This window comes from Anthonomus grandis, chromosome 9 (assembly GCF_022605725.1).
Source record: "Anthonomus grandis grandis chromosome 9, icAntGran1.3, whole genome shotgun sequence".
In the NCBI taxonomy this organism is placed as follows: domain Eukaryota; kingdom Metazoa; phylum Arthropoda; class Insecta; order Coleoptera; family Curculionidae; genus Anthonomus; species Anthonomus grandis.
This window is the reverse complement of record NC_065554.1, coordinates 24796516-24813494: the sequence shown is the minus strand read 5'-3', so window position 1 is coordinate 24813494 and position 16979 is coordinate 24796516. Positions and strand designations below refer to the sequence as shown.

The window sequence follows — 16979 nt, the reverse complement described above, 5'->3', positions numbered from 1 at the left end:
AAATCTTGCAAACTACTTGACGTATACGATTTAAAAAAAAAATAATATAAAGAGCATACTTCGTTGTAAATCATTGTAAAGTCGGATGATACTGACGTGATGGTGTTGTTACTCTACTTTTATTGGAATAAAGACAAAATGAATTCATTGGAAATAATTATGGAAAAGGGACACGCCATATCTTCGACAAACAAAAAACGATTTATTCCAATTTACTTTATAGCGAATCATTTTGGAAAAGCAGTATGTGATGAATTACTAGCTTTTCATGCACTCACAGGCTGTGATACAACTAATTCTTTTTTTAATATTGGAAAACATCTGCATGGCAAACTCACAGGCTGCGATACAACTAATTCTTTTGTTAAAATTGGAAAAAAATCTGCATGGCAAATGTATTATCGATATCACGAAATTCTAGATTTGCGATATTTAAGTTTAATTAAAACAATCTTGTAAATAAATTCGTAAAAAATTAAAACGCTCTTTAACTGCCTGGAATAAACACATAAGCAAAAAAATTTAAATAATCACTTATAGATTATTTTTGAAACAAAATCCTTTTAAATGATTTAAAAAATTACAAATTACTATCATTGCCTGAAAGAAATAATGCAAATGAATGCAATAAGAGAGCTAAAAAATACCACCTATATTATTTTTTCATTAATATAAAGCTAAATAATCTTAAAAATGTATATACAGAGTGCATTTTCTGTTATTGTTATGACAAAATTCAGGAAAACTATGAACGTAGGTCCTATACGTATTTTGATAAATTTAATACTGTTGTAAATATTTTTGCTAAATTGTAGATTTCCAGTTTAGTAAAATTATGCAATAAATTAACAATATACATAAGGGGTTATGGTTATCCATAAAAATAGTTTTTATTTTTTGATGCAGAAGACCAAGAGGTAAGAAAAACCAATGACGTACAGATTATTTTTCAAAAATATTCAATTTAAATGCTGATTGACCTTCAATGGCAAATATTAAATTGTATATCGGAAAATTGGTTTGTATAAATAAAAACTGCGTTCCATACATGGATATCAAATTTATGTTAAAAAATTAATTTCTTGCAATATCACAAAAAAACTCCTGTATATCTCGTAAACTAACAATTCCTCTTTCTTCAATATTTGCTTGAACATACAATATTGCTTGGCAAGTCTTTTGATGAATTATTCTGTCCAATTAACCGAACGACACACTCAACAATTTAATAACACAATTACCTTTTTCAATCGAGCAAAGGAAGTAAAAAACCGCCTTGCGTCACGTACAAATACGAGCACCATCATTAATTTTATTGTAAAAAAAATCGTCTTATATTGTTTTCGACTGTCCGCTTTTTCTACTTAGAATTAAAACTAATAAATTCAATTAAATAGCAATCAAGAAACTGGTAGACCGTGAATTTGAAATTTTTAAAAATAATTTCGTGTGATTCACGTTTCCTGTCGCTCGGTAGGCGATTAAATCGGAATTAATAAACTGTACCGAAACGAGAAATAAACACGCATTTAATTCCCTTCGGCCCTCAACCCCCCCATCTATTCAATATGTCACCTAAAAATTTTCCAATTTTCATTTGCGCGCACGGTCATCTGAAATGCACAATTTCCAATTGAATCGAAAGAATGCGTTTTTGTGTAGCGACTATTCTTCCGCAAAAAACAATATCCGTTTCGCATTAGTATCAATGGATCCCGTACATTTGCAAATGACGGACTCATTTTCCATATTTTCGCAATATCCAATCGAAATATAACAAAAATAAAAAAAAACATCGTTCGCCTTGTATCCCCCATCGGATAAAATCGGATTGACAGCGGACTGACCGCGTTTATCATTTTGTTTTCCCGCCCGCGTCACGGTCAACTTATTTTTGAATTTTTAGACACAACATAATATCGGGAATTCGTCCGCGTTTATTGACGTTGATGTCTCAATTTAATAATGGCACAGAAACGACATAATTATAATAGAAACTATGAGAAGTTTGAACCATTGTTGCTTTTTTATTGTCCCATTCATCGGTTTTCGTTGGTGCAACAATTGAAAGCAAATGATTTTTGTCATTTATTTGTTCTACAAGTTACTGGGAAATTTCTTTGGTTATAAATGCACAATATTTAGCGGCTGAAATATCACTTGTAAGTGGGACATATACATATTTCGTTGAAATTTTCTTTAACAGAAAAAGCAAATAAATGTTCTAATAGTCTCCTGAATGTACTGCAACGAACCAACCTGCCCTTGTTCTTTCAAAATATATATGGAAGTTCAATATATGGTCCTTGCATAGATAATACTTATTTGCTATTTCAGTTTTGATCATGGAAAGGTAAACATAAATCATTTTACTGATATAAGATTAAAAAAAAATAAATAAAATTGTGGTCTTCACATTGTCTGATCTCTCTGATCTGAAGATCCTTGGCATTGTAAAAAGTGCTTATCAGAAGGATGATTTATTTAAAAGAAATGTATAAAAAAATAATCCTGCAAATGATTGATTATGAAGATTACAGACACACTCGAATGCAAGTTCATGCTATGAAAAATTTCCCAATTTTCATCCTATATCGAATAAAAAAGAATAGCAGTTTTACGAACTTGGACTTGTAAGGCATATTAAAAAAGTAGCTGCGAATTTTATAAGTGATGATACCAACTTGAGAAAAATCCACATGCTTCTGGTCAAAAAGCAGCGCCAATGTTCGACGTTATCCATTCATCGATTATTCGAACATTGAGAGAAAATAAACTATAAATTGATATCAACTCAGGAATTTATGGAAGACGATTTTGATAGGAGAACGGATTTTTGTGAACAAATAATGTCAAAATTAGATAACAATAAGATCCAATCAGAGTAAGTTTTGTTTTCTAATGAGGGCACCTTTACACTTCATAAGGTCCAAAGAAAATCAACACTGGATGAGAGAAGGACATACTTAACACCCTAAAAAGTTCAATATTTGGGCGCGAATCGTTAGAGATCATATCATAGGATAATAATGATAATACTGCTCCAAAGTAATGTCGTGCCAACTTTGACAACCTTATATTCTGATACACCAAACCCACAAGTTCCAGCTAATATCGTACGCTTTCAGCAAGATAGCACCAAATCAATATCCGGCAGTACCACAACCGAATTTTTTCAAACCAGTGGATAAGGAGATCAGCATCGATGGAATGGCCAGCGCGACCTCCTGATCTGACATCATTAGACTTCTTTTTTTAGGGATACGTCTAAAATATTATCTGCTTCACTTAAAAAGACGGGTAAGGAGTGCGATTAGTTTGGTCACGTCTTGTTAGATGAAATTGCTATATTAATTATCCTCTTCTACCTTGATATTAATGTTTTTCTTGTTGTTTAATTAAAAAATAAACACAATTACTTATTAGTTTTTTGAGTGTGCTATAACGGATTTATTTAATTAAATAATGTTTTTAATGTTAATTTTTGCAATAAATCGGGAACACTTAATATATCCGAAACAGTTGAAAATTGGTATAGGACATTGTACATACATGAAATATGTCTAGAATATTCTAAAAAATCAAAAAATTGAATAATATACAGGGTGCGGCATTCAGAATAAACAAGTTTATATTAACCACTGTAACATGATATATTATGTATATTTTTTTTATTGAAAAAAATAGGCAAGTAAAAATAACAATGGACGTGTTTGAGCTATTTATCTACTATGGATTTTATCTATATATTCCATTTGTCTGATACACACCACATGTGGTCCTTGCATAGATAATCATACTTTAATAATAATTTAAGTTTTTCAAAGCTCTCTCCTTTGATGATGAGTTAAGCTGGTATACAGATAACTGATGAAAGATTGGCAAAATACCCAAGAAAAATGTATTATGATACTTCGAAGAATTTCCCTAATCCTGGAGTGCTTCAAGAGCCTTTAGTGCAGAAAATTTAAATTTCGTTGGAATTTGCCCTAACAGGAAAAGGGAATAAATTTCCTTTTATGCTTAACTGCCTGAAATAACAAAATTATGAATAGGTGATTGACTGTTTAAAATAAAAAATCATGAAACCATAGTTATCTGCTCTAAATATTTGAGTCATGAATTTATGTTCAACTGCCTGAGCAGAAATAAAAAAACTATGTATGCATTTGATGATCAACTGTTTGGAATAAAATTGTGAATGAATGTTCACCAAATGCACCAAGACATAAATTTATTTTTAACTGTCTTAATTAAAAAAAAAAATGAATTTATGCTCAACTTTTTAAGAAAATTATAAATTTATGATCAAATTTGTGAACTGATAATTTTTCATAAATTTGTGCTCAACTACCTGGAATAGAAAAAGTGTGAATTTCTGATCAACTGCACGGAATAGGAGAATTAATAATTTATGATCAACTTTGTTTGGAATAAACTCATGACCATTTTTCTTGAACTTGTGCTTAACTGCCTGGAATAGAAAAATTATGAATTTATGATTAACTGCCTGGACTAAAAAAATCATGAATTTATGTTCAACTGTCTGGAATGAGAAAATTATAAAATTGTGATCAACTTTATTTGGAATAAATTTGTGAATTCATGAACACTTTTTATGAACTTGTTCTTAACTGCCTGGAATAAGAAAATTATCAATTTATTATCAACTGCCTGAACTAAAAAAATCATGAATTTATGCTCAACTATCTGAAATGAGAAAATTATAAATTTGTGATGAACTTTATTTGGAATAAATTTTTGAATTCATGATCACTTTTTATGAACTTATGCTCAACTGCTTGTAATAGGAAAATTATGAATTTATAATTAACTACCTGGAATTTAAAAAATCATAATTTATAGTCAACTGTTTATAGAATAAATTTGCAAATTCATGATAATTTTCTCTAAATGCATAAAAAATATGAATTTATGCTTAATTGCCTGGAATGAGAAAATTATAAATTTATAATCAGCTGTTTGGAATAAACTTGTTAATTTATGGTAATTTTTTATTAGTTTATGCTCAACTGCCTGGAATAGGAAAATCATGAATTTATGATCAACTGCCTGGAATATGAAATTAGTAATTTATGGTCAAATTTGTTTGAAATAAATCTGTAAATTTATGCTCATTTTCCATAAATTTATACTCAACTGCCTGGAATAGGAAAATAATGAATTCTTAAAATTGAAGGCTTACTGCGTTGAACGTTACAGTTTTACTGTGAGGTTGTAGGTTCGAATCCCGATAGTTCCTTTTCACTTTTTTTTTATTATTTTCTTGTATTCAAATTCTATGCTATTATTTTTTTATAAATTGTCTGTTGATGCTCTTGGGAACGAAACACGTGTCACCATTTTAAGTATCATTAATTAATAAAATTTGTTAAGACCGAGGCTTTGAGTTGTTCTCTTGAGAAGATAGACGATTTTTTACAACCAACCCTTGCTTTTTCGAAATACCTATGGAAGTACAATATGTGCTCTTTACATAGATAATGATACTTTGATAATTATTCAATTCATTTAAAACTCTGTTCTTCGATGAGATGAATTACGCTGGCATACAAATGAATAAAAAATCAGTAAAGGAATAAGAGATGGCAGAACACCCAAGTGCAGACATCTTCCATTTACTAGAATACACAGAACGTTGGATCAAACCATGAAGTCTAGTCCACTAGACCAACCAGTCAAGAAGACCCACTAGTCAACCCACAATCAACATTAAGTTCAGCAGTATTCTTATAATTAAATGATTTTTTAATAATTAATCAATAATCCTTACCTTTCTTTGGTATCAAGCTCTTGAGTAACATGATGGCGTTTTCATCACAAGCCCACGCGTGCATCTTCCTATAACTGTCCCTTCCCTTTTCCGTCAACTTATCCCAAGGTTTAGGCTTGGACAATAATTCGGACACCGTACCTTGCGACAACCCCAAAACGTATTTGGCAAACAGTCTTTGCCCGATATTATGGATCGACAGTAGCTCCCTCACTCTACGAGCTATATGCAACGTATCTACCAATATAAAACACTTACTCAGCAAACCGGCTTAGTATTTAAATGAGCTATACTTACCTAAGTTCTGTGACGCGTATTTATCCATATTGTACCGAAGCATCTCTTGTAATCGGGCCTCCATGGGGTCTCCTTTGGGGATCAAACTCTCCCCGAGCCTCCCCACCATCGAACCAGGAGCCATACCGAGATCCTCAGCAAACTTAAACGGCGAACGATGATCCTCGAACCTATAAGGACTCTTCAGCGAATCCTCAGTCCTCAAGAAGTTATTCACAAAAGTAGCCGCCAACGGAATGTTATTGTTATGGTTGTTATGGTTATTGTTGTCCTCGTGCGGACTCTTCGGATTACCGTTGACCACGAGGTTCTCTGTGTGCGGACTGTGTTGCCCAGCCGAGGAGTCCAACGGTTGGGGCGTGGAGGCGGTACTGCTCTTCTCCGCCCCCGTATGGTCCAACAAGGGGGTGGTGCTCTTCACCAGACCATCTGAAGAAGGTAAAGCGGGTGATTTTTGGTGAGATTCGATATTTTTTCGCCACGACGAGACGATTTCCTCGCCGAGGAGGCTGCCGAATGCGTCTACGTTTTGGAAGGGATGGGGCAGGGTGGTGGGTGGTGATTGGGGCAGGTTGGGGGGTTGGAGTGTCGACTGATGATCCGTCACCCCTAGAAAGAAGTGTTAAAGTGAACATTGGAGGTTTGAGGTTGTTAGTTACAAAGTGAACACATATATGTTATCTAGTTGTTAGACAATTAAAAAAAAAAAAAACAGTAAATTGAGGATTTGTCAGGATGGGGTGTGGATAAATTATTTAATGCTGATTAGGCCACGTTACTCTTCTAACCAGATCTCTTATAAGGAAGAAGCGATAAATACTAAAGTTTCCAAAGTTCAAATTCTTCTAGAAAGTTGAGATTGAGATTGACATTTTTGACAAATGAAGTAAGATGCATGACAATATTTAAGGCGACCAGTAAAGTCAAAAAACAGAAAAACTTGTTGGAATATTCTGTTGAGATAAAAAGCGTGATATTAAGAAAAGGGTTCGCTAAGAATGATGGATGAAGTTCAAGTCGATTCAATAAATTTTCTTCAAAATATTGCATTTTTTATAGAATGGTATCCAAGGAACACGTATGATCTTCGAGTAGACTGCTCACTATTAAGACCAATAGCAAAAGACCTATTAAGAATATACATAATATTCATAAAACCAACAAGTAATGGACCAAAGTATTCTCTAGAAAGGATATTTAAGGCAGATGTCAATCCCAGATTTTTTTTCTGAATTTTGAATTTTTTACATAATGGAGTCCAACGACTACTTACTCAATTTAGAGTCTTAAATCTGAAGAACTACTGGGAATATTCTCAAGAAACCAAAACAAGGTTCTGGAGAATGTGCTTTTCAGGAACAGTATTTAGAGTTCAAGTATATCGAAAAATAAATCTTTTTAATTTTTTTCTACGATGGTGCCCAAAGCGAACGTGTGACCTTAAAGGTGACCACTCACTTCAAAGTCCCATATCAAAAGAACTAATGAGAATATTTTCATGAAATAAAAAGCAAAGTATTGAGAAAAGCGTTTTATAGAAATTATATTTATGATTAAACTCGATAGAATAAAATAATTCTATATATTGAATTTTTAATTCGATGTTCTTCAAGGAGCTCCTATGATCTTCAAAGTGACCACTCATTTGGAAGTCAAACATATGAAGACTAATCGGAATATTCTTATGAAATAAAAGGCAAAATATTGAGAAAAATGTTTTTTGGAACATTTTTCTCAAATTGTTTTATATTTATATTTTTTTATATTTATAATTTCTCAAAGTGTTTTATATTTATAATTTGACTCAATGGAATCAAAATTATCTAAAATATTGGATTTTTTATACGATGATGTCTAAGGAGCACTTATGATCTTCAAAGTGACCACTCATTTTAAAGTTCAATATCTAAAAAACTAATAAGAAATTATGTCGTGAAAAGAAAAGCAGAGTATTAAGAAAAGTGTTTTTTAGAAACTATGTTCAAGATTTAACATGAACCAATCAAAAAATTTTCAAGATATTAAATTTTTAATAAGATGATGTCTAAGGAGCATCTATGTCATCTTCAAAGTGACCATTCATTTCAAAGTCCAATATCTGGAGAAATAATAGGAATATCCTTATGAAACAAAAGTAGAGTATTAATAAAAGTGTTTTGTACAATCTATATTTAAAATTCAACAACATGCAATAATTTGTTTTTTAAATATTGAATTTTTATTGCGATGGTGTCTAAGGAGCCCCTATGATCTTGAAGTGACCACTCACTTCAAAGTCCAATATCCAAAGAACTAATTGGAATATTCTGATGAAATAAAAAGCAGAGTATTAAGAAACGTATTTTCTAAAAATTTTATTTAACTTCCGACTCAATCGAATTAGACATTTTTCAAATATTGAATTTTTTACATGACGTTGTCCAAGGAACACCTATGATCTTTGAGGTGACTGCTCGTTTCCAAGTTTAATATATTACGAACTAATTGGAATATTCTGTAAAAGCAAGGTACTAAGAAAACTGTTCTCTAGCAACAATATTTAAGTTAATTCAAGGATTTTTTTAAAAGTAAAACTTCTAAACGCACGCTTGAGTTGCAAGCTGGCGAATGCGTTACGAAAGCGTTACGAAAAGTGTGATCGGACGATGCGAACGGTAGTTGAGAAGGAGCTATGATGTAGTAGAGATAGAAAGAGAGAGAGTATATTAGGAACAAGAGAGAGCCCTGCGCGCGTACATTTTCTTTCTCTCTTCCTCTCGGAGCCAGTGCATGGAGTATATATATATCTCAGTCATCACTCTGTAGGAGCAAGAGAGAGCAGTGCGGGCACACATTTATCTTTTTCTCTTACTCTTATAGTGAGTGTATGCAATAAAGTCGTGTGGCTCAAGCGCACTAATTTTTTAAATATTGAATGTTTTATATCATGATTTCAGGGTAATCAGTCACTTATATGGATCACTCATTTCAAAGTCCAATAAGTAAAATTTGTTTTGCAATATTCTTATTGAATAAAAAGCATAGAATTAAGAAAAACATTTTCTATAAGTTTTTTAGAGTAACTTGGTTGAAAATAAATTTAAGAGTTATTACTATAGGAACTCCATTAATTTGCAAAAAAAAAAACAAATATAACCAGCCTATACACGAAAATCAATAAAAACAAAATAACACACATTAAACATAAAAAATACCGAGCGAATTAAACACCCGGATCACGCAAACCTAAAGAGAACAAAAAATCGATGGAAATCAGCTCGGGTCAACGGGGTGGCCTCCACTTTCAATTTCCAAACGAATTTACCATTTTTTTTTTTCGCGTTATAAACGCAGTTAAGCAACAATTTTATTATTTTGATTGTCGTTAGATTTGTGAAACCGGTCGCTTTATTGTTTCTAGTTTCGAGAGCGATATTGTTCTTCGGGCCAACGATGGCGTCATACGTGGGAACTAGTTTTTATTTTTTTGACGAAATCTGTTCCCATTTTAAAGGCGAATTTACGTATTCGTCTATTCGGGTATTTCAGGTTAAAGTTCAGAGCCTAATTAAATTAAAAAAAAAAAAAAATTGGAAATCTAAGTTGTTGTAAATATTAAACGAAATTGCCAACGATAATTACGTGAGAAATATACCTAATAATCCAGCGGTGCGCGAACAATAAACAGTTAATTAAATCCCCGAAAATAAAATGAGCCCGAGCTGTTATCTGTTGTGTATATTCATGAGGCACGAATATAATTTATATTAAATTTATTTTTTCGGGTTCTAATTAGAGAAATAAATTTTTGTTTTAATATGGGGAGGCAGTGGGGCGTGCAAAAACGGAAACTATTAGTCAAAAATCATGTGAAGAGATCGAAACTTAGATACCGATTAAAAAAAAGAAACATTAAAATGTATTAGTTAGTATTTCCGGTTGTATCAACTGACCTGAAAAACATTTTTTTTTGCACATACCTTCGCTTTCTCTGGAAGGACTTTTGTCTCTTTCTTGCACATGATGATGTATCTTTGTCTTTTCCAGGAGCAATTCGATGTCTTTGCCTTGTGGATTATTGACTAAATCGGACTTTAATATGGTCACTTGTCTTTTAAGTTCGTCATAGTCTTTTTGGGTGTCCAATTTGGATTCGAGTCGCACGATGTGCTGTCTCTTTTGTTCCAGCTGCTCTTCCAGTCTCGTTATTTGGGTGATGGAGGATTCTTGGATTTTCGTGATGCACCCCTGCAGTCTTTGCACCTCTTCCAGAAGCTGATTAATCTAGAATAGAAATATTAAGATTTCTTTATTGGTATAATAAATTCAGTTGACGTAAATTATGTTGGTAATAAAATTTCTGAAAACGTATATGCTAATAAAAAATCCTTGATCCAAATTAAAAGTGAAACAATAAATATTATGTTCATAGATGTTAGATATGCCAAGGCAGATATTCATAAAAATTAAAATGTTCATAATTTACATAATACTTTAGTAAATAAATGGGAATTTGTAATTTTTTTATTATGCTGTTTTTATGGGGATTATGTGCTCGGTAGGTTTAATTGTTTATTGTTACGAGTTTCGGTAATATAATGGTAATTCATGGAAATAGAAAATCATGGGTTTATGGTTGGCTTAATGGAGCATCATGATATCTTTTTTTAAACATAGGGTGATTGATTAGGGTCAAAACTATCATTTGAAACAATGTGAAAATTTGGTAACAAATAGCATATAGATATAATAAAGTGGATAGATAATTTTTTAAAATATTTTCAAGCAGTTAAACTTGTATTAACTATAGTAGGAAAAACCATTAAGATGCCTTTAAGTTTTGTTTTTTTAAGCATTTAAAGTCACTTTTAAATTTCCGTCAAATAAGACAAAAGTCCAGGCAGTTAGCGTCGTTTTTAAAATTTTACAATGTAGGTAAAAAAAATATTACAAGGTATTTAATTTTTGAATCTTTATGCAATTTCCCTTTAAATTCAAGGAAGTTCAAGTAGTTAAAAATTTTTTTACCATAGTAGGAAAATACATTAAGATATTTGTAATTTTTATATGTTTAGACAGTTAAAGTCACTTTAAAGTTCCCTTTAAATAAGAAAGAAATCAAGGCAGTTAATGTCGTTTTTTTAAATTTTTTCACTGCAGGTAAAAAATATAAATAGGTCGTACATTTTTGAATTTTCAGGCAGGTACAGTCTTTAAATGTTCTTAATTTACCTTTTATTTCTCTTTAAATAACTTTAAATATTCCTTTGAAAAAATTAAACAGTGAACCTTAACTTTCCATTTTTCTATACTACTATACTATAGTTAGATAAAATATCTTCAATTTTTATTTTTTTTAGGCAGGTAAATCAGTAAAAAATTCCCTTTAAATACAAAAAAAATAAACAGTTGACGTTATTTTTTAATTTTTGCGCCATAGTTAGAAAACATTATACAATATCTGCAAATTTTGTTTTTTTAGGCAGTTAAAGTCGCTTCAATTTTCCCGTTAAATAAAAAGAAATCCAGACAAATGACTTTATTTTTTGAATTTTTCCACTATCAATAAAAAAAGAATAAAATGTCTTTAAGTTTTGTGTTTTCAGATAATTAAAGCTACTTTAAACTAAAAAAAAATCCACAAAATTGACGTTGTCTTTTAATTTTCTCATTATAGTCAAAAACACATTAAAATAACAGGTAGTCAGGAAACAGTGTTCAACTACCTGGAGCAGAAACATAATTTGAATTATTCCAGACTGGAAAATCACCAATTTCCTTATTCCAGGATAATCCTTTATTCCTCAACTGCGTGCAATAAAAATATAATTTGAATAATTTAAAGTGGGAAATAGATCATTTATGTTCTTATTCCAAGCAGTCGGGAAACACAGAGTGAACGACTGCCTGGACTAGAAGCATAATTTTAGTTATTCCAGGGTGAAAAAACATAATTTTCCTTATTCGAGGATAATATTTTGTTCCTCAACTGCCTGAAATAAGAAAATAGTTTAAATAATTCAGATTAGGGAGTACATAATTTATTTTCTTATTTCAGGCAGTCACAAAACATAAATTGTTTGACTGTTTGCACCAGAAACATAATTTTAGTTATTCCAGTCTGGAAAATCATTAATTTGCTTATTTCAGGATAAAATTTTGTTTCACCCCTCCCTAGAATATAAATATAATTTCAGTTATTCAAATTGGTACGTACATCAATCATTTTTTCATTCTAAGCAGTCAAAAGCACAGACTGCTTTATTGCCTAGACTAAGAACATGATTTTGGTTACTCAAAATTGAAAAAACATAATTTTCCTTATTCCAGGAACAACATAATTTGAATTATTCAGATTAGGGAGTATATAATTTATTTTCTTATTCCAGGCAGTCACAAAACATAAATTGTTCTACTGTTTTGTACCAAAAATATAATTTTAGTTATTTCAGTCTCGAAAATCATTAATTTCCTTATTTTAGGGTAATATTTTGTTTCACACCTCCCTGGAATTTAAACATAATTTAAATTATTCAAATTGGGAAATACACCATTTACTTTCTTATTTTAGGCAGTCAGGAATGCAGAGTGTTTGACTGTTTGGACCAAAAACATAATTTTAGTTATTTCAGGCTAAAGAATCGTAAATTTTCTAATTTTAGAATAGAAATTTAGTCCTCAACTGCCTGGAATTATAAATACAATTTAAGTTATTCAAATTGGTACATACATCAATCATTTTTTCATTCTAAGTAGTCAAAAGCACAGACTGCTCTATTGCCTGGACTAAAAACATGATTTTGGTTACTCAAGATTGAAAAAACATAATTTTTCTTATTCCAGGAACAACATAATTTGAATTATTCAGATTAGGGAGTATATAATTTATCTTCTTATTCCAGGCAGTCACAAAACATAAATTATTCGACTGTTTTGTACGAAAAACATAATTTTAGTTATTTCAGTCTAGAAAATCATTAATTTCCTTATTTCAGAATAAAATGTTGTTCCACACCTCCCTAGAATATAAACATAATTTCAGTTATTTAAATTGAGAAATACATCGTTTACTTTCTTATTTAAGGCAGTCAGGAATGCAGTGTTCGACTGTTTGAACACAAACATAATTTTAGTTATTAAAAATCATAATTTTCCCTGTTCTAGGATAAAATTTTATTCTTCAACTACCTAGAATAAATATATAAATTAAATTATTTAAATTGGGAACTACATCAATTATTTTCTTATTCCAGGCAGTCACAAAACATAAATTATTCGACTGTTTGGACCAGAAACATAATTTGAGTTATTCCATTCCAGACTGGAAAATCAACAATTTCCTTATTGCAACATGTCTTCATATTTGGATATTTTTTTAGGCAAATAAAGTCGCTTTAAAATTTCCTTTAAATTAAATAAAAAAAATCCACTTATGTCCACATCTTCTCATATTCTCACTGTAGATGGAAAAAAACACTAAAATTTCTTCAACTTTTGGGTTTTTAGGCTGTTTTTTTATAAAAGTCCCTTTAAATTAAAAATAACATATAGGTAGTTGAAGTGTTTTATTTTTTTTACTGTATTAAAAAAACCATATTAAAATGTATTTAATTTCTGTATTTTGAGGCACTCTAAATTTTCGTTTAAATAGAAATAAACAGTAGCTAAAAATTAAAGTTCCTTTTAACTTTCTCTTTGTAGTTAAAGAAAAACATGCCTGTAATTATGTGAATTATTGCATTAAACATAAGCATTTATCAATATACAGGGTGTTCAATGAAATAACCTATTCCATTGATAAATTTTCAGTTTTTTATAATCAAAAGCAAAAAAATTGAACTCTGATAATTGATAACCACATTTCATAAATCAATTCACAAATTAGTTCAAATTCACTTTTCCAGAGAATAACTTTACCGTGGAGCCATTAAAAATTTCAAAAATTCAAATCACAATTCCAACATAAACAAAAAAAAAAACTAAATTCAACTTTTTGCCCCTTGTGGCGTTTGCCGCATCCGAAAACTTCCTAACGAGCCAAACTCGCCGACTAAACCATACGATTTTCCAGATTTTAAATTATTACACTTTTTAACCTTTAAATTAAATCTCAATCGATCGCTTATACATTATACAATTAGGACATGGCAAATTTCCTATTAAATCCTGCCCTTTGGCTTATTAATACTCACGAAAGCCCTTAAGGTTATCTTAGACCTAAAATCTATGAATTTTTTTCTCTCGATTAATAATTTATTGTTTAACGTGCGCCCCTGTTGATGATGGCAATTACGGCGAAATCAATCAATAAATGAAAATAAAGACATTTTAGTATAATCTTCCTTCGGTTCTATTTTGAAGGCATTGATTAATTTGGGGGGGCAAAATCGAAACCCCGAGGGAAAAAGGGGTTTTCGCGAGGGAGAAGGGTGAGTTTTGCTTATGATGAAGCCCCCTCTTGTACGATTGTTTCGATGAATAACAGGATTGTTTCGTGTTGGAAGAGTTGAAAGTTTAGATTCGGTGCGATATAAAACGCGTTTTTAAAGAAAATATTAGGAATTGTAAATTTATACTGCTTTTTTTATTGAATTTTTTTAATTCCTTTTAGGTACCTCTTTTTTTGATTTTTCAATATTTTTTACCTTTTTTTAATATTTAAAGTTTATTGAAATGTAGAAGGATTGAAGCAAAAGAAGTCCAAGAAATGTCCAGGCAAATTAAGTTTATTAATGACGTTGGAAAAATTAAAGCATGGTGACAAGAAATTGCCTGAAAAATGTTAAATTACTCTTATATGTAACTAAAAAAATTAATTTAAGGTAACTTTAGCTACCTAAAAATGTGATATTTCATGGTTGGAATGTAATAAATCCATTTTTTTAAGGTGACTTTAATGGCCTAAAACGTGACTTCCAGGATATTTTGACATCAAAGGTTTATTTTAAATTTACTTTAAAGAAAATGAGATGGGGATATCAAAGTGAGCATTCGATTTTTCCTATTTTTTATATTATCGTTTCATCTTCCAAATAGTGTTTGGATCGCCTGGAAATAGTGTTTTTCTCCCGTAATGTATCCCGAAAAATATAATTTTATTCCTATTTTCTTCTAATTTTTAGATTGAGATAAGATAGATACCTAAATATTTACAAAATAATTACTTTTATTATTCTCTGCAAAATTTTTTTTTACTACAGTGAGAAAATTAAAAAACAACGCCAACTACTTGAAATTCTCCTTTTTTTAAAGGGAAATTTAAAGTGATTTCAGTTGCCTGAAAAAATTAAAATTGTGGACATTTTAACGTTTTTCAGTTGAGTATAAAAATTATTAAAAGTCAACATCAACTGACAGATTTTCTTTTATATAAGGGAAAATTTAAAAGCGACTTTAACTGTTTAAATATGCAAAAGTTGAATAAGTTAAAATCTTTTTCCAACTAGAGTCGGAAAATTCAAAAACGACGTCAGTTGCCTGGAATTTTTTTTTTTATTTAAAAGAAAAATTAAAATGATACTTACTGCCTAACAATACAAAAATTAATAATAAGACACTTTAATTCTGTTTTATTTACGGTATAGGAATTAAAAAACAACGTCAACTGCCTGGATTTTTTCTTTATTTAAAGAAAATTTTAAAGCAACTTTAACTGCCAAAAAACCAAACATTAAAGACATCTTAATGTTATTCTTACTATAGCTAACCTTTTTTTAGCCACCTGAATTTCTTTAAATTTAAAGGGAAGTTGCCTAAAAATTGAAAAATGCCTAATATTATTTACCTAGAGTATACAAATTAAAAAAAAAAAACGATGTCAACTGCCTGGAATTTTTTCTAAGTTATAGGAAAATTTAAAGCGACTTGGACTGTCTAAAAAGATAGAGTTAAAGGCATTTTAATGTTTTTTTTACAGTGAAAATAAGGCAAGACGTAAACTAAGTGGATTTTTTCAAAATATATGATTTTTATTTTAAATATGCCTTGAAATTAAAATATGACAGCAAATGCCTGGAATTAGTTTTTCAAATTTAGAGAGAAATTTTTAAGTAATTTATACTGCCTAAAATATAATATTTAATGCTATGGACATTAATTAATCCATTTATTAGGAAAAAAGTTTTTAAATGAGATTTTAATGATCTAAAAAGTCTCAGAGCTTTAAAGCTTTCTTGGCTTAAAAGGGTTATTTAAAAGTTATTTTAACTTACAGTATCTTTAACTACCAAAAAATACGAAAATTGAAGACCAGTCTAAAACATTTTGTCCTTTTTCTTTGAAATGTAACTGTCTAAGATCATAATTTTCGTCCTGGAACCAAAAAAATCAAATTTTTTGATTAACAAAAATTTAGTATGTTTTTAATTACCTGAAATTCTTAATTAATTAAGAAATAGAATTAATATTTAAGTGGATTAAAATTCTTTTGAAATTCAACATATTTTTTTGTAGGTCAAATTTTAAATCTTTTCAACTACGTAGTAAAATTGAAATATGACCGCAAGTGCCTGAAATTTTATTTCGAAATTTAAAAAAAATTTAAGAGTTACTACCAAAACAACGCAAAAATTAAAGATACTTCGATAAAATTAAAGATACTTCGATAAATTTAAAGATACTTACTGCCTAACAATACAAAAATTAAAGACATTTTAATTCTGTTTTATTTACAGTATAGGAATTAAAAAACTGAATTTTAAAGTAACTTAAAGACATCTTAATGTATTTTCTTACTATAGCTGAAATTTTTTTTAATTAAAAATGAAATTGCCTGAAAATTCATAAATTTTTGATATGATTTACCTACAGTATGAAAATTAAAGAAAACGACGTCAACTGCCTGGAATTTTTTCAAATATATAAGGAAATTTAAAGCGACTTTGGCTGCTTAAAAAGACAAGAGCTGAAG

General features: G+C 30.1%; 1 protein-coding gene across 1 annotated transcript in view; it reads right to left on the bottom strand.

The window, feature by feature from the left end:
• The window catches only part of LOC126740368 (homeobox protein cut), a 129549-nt gene that overhangs the window by 17966 nt on the left and 94604 nt on the right, over positions 1–16979 (bottom strand). The window contains 3 exon segments of the mRNA XM_050446345.1: positions 5795–6031; positions 6092–6700; positions 10051–10354. Of these exon segments, the coding sequence (XP_050302302.1) occupies positions 5795–6031; positions 6092–6700; positions 10051–10354 (1150 nt within the window).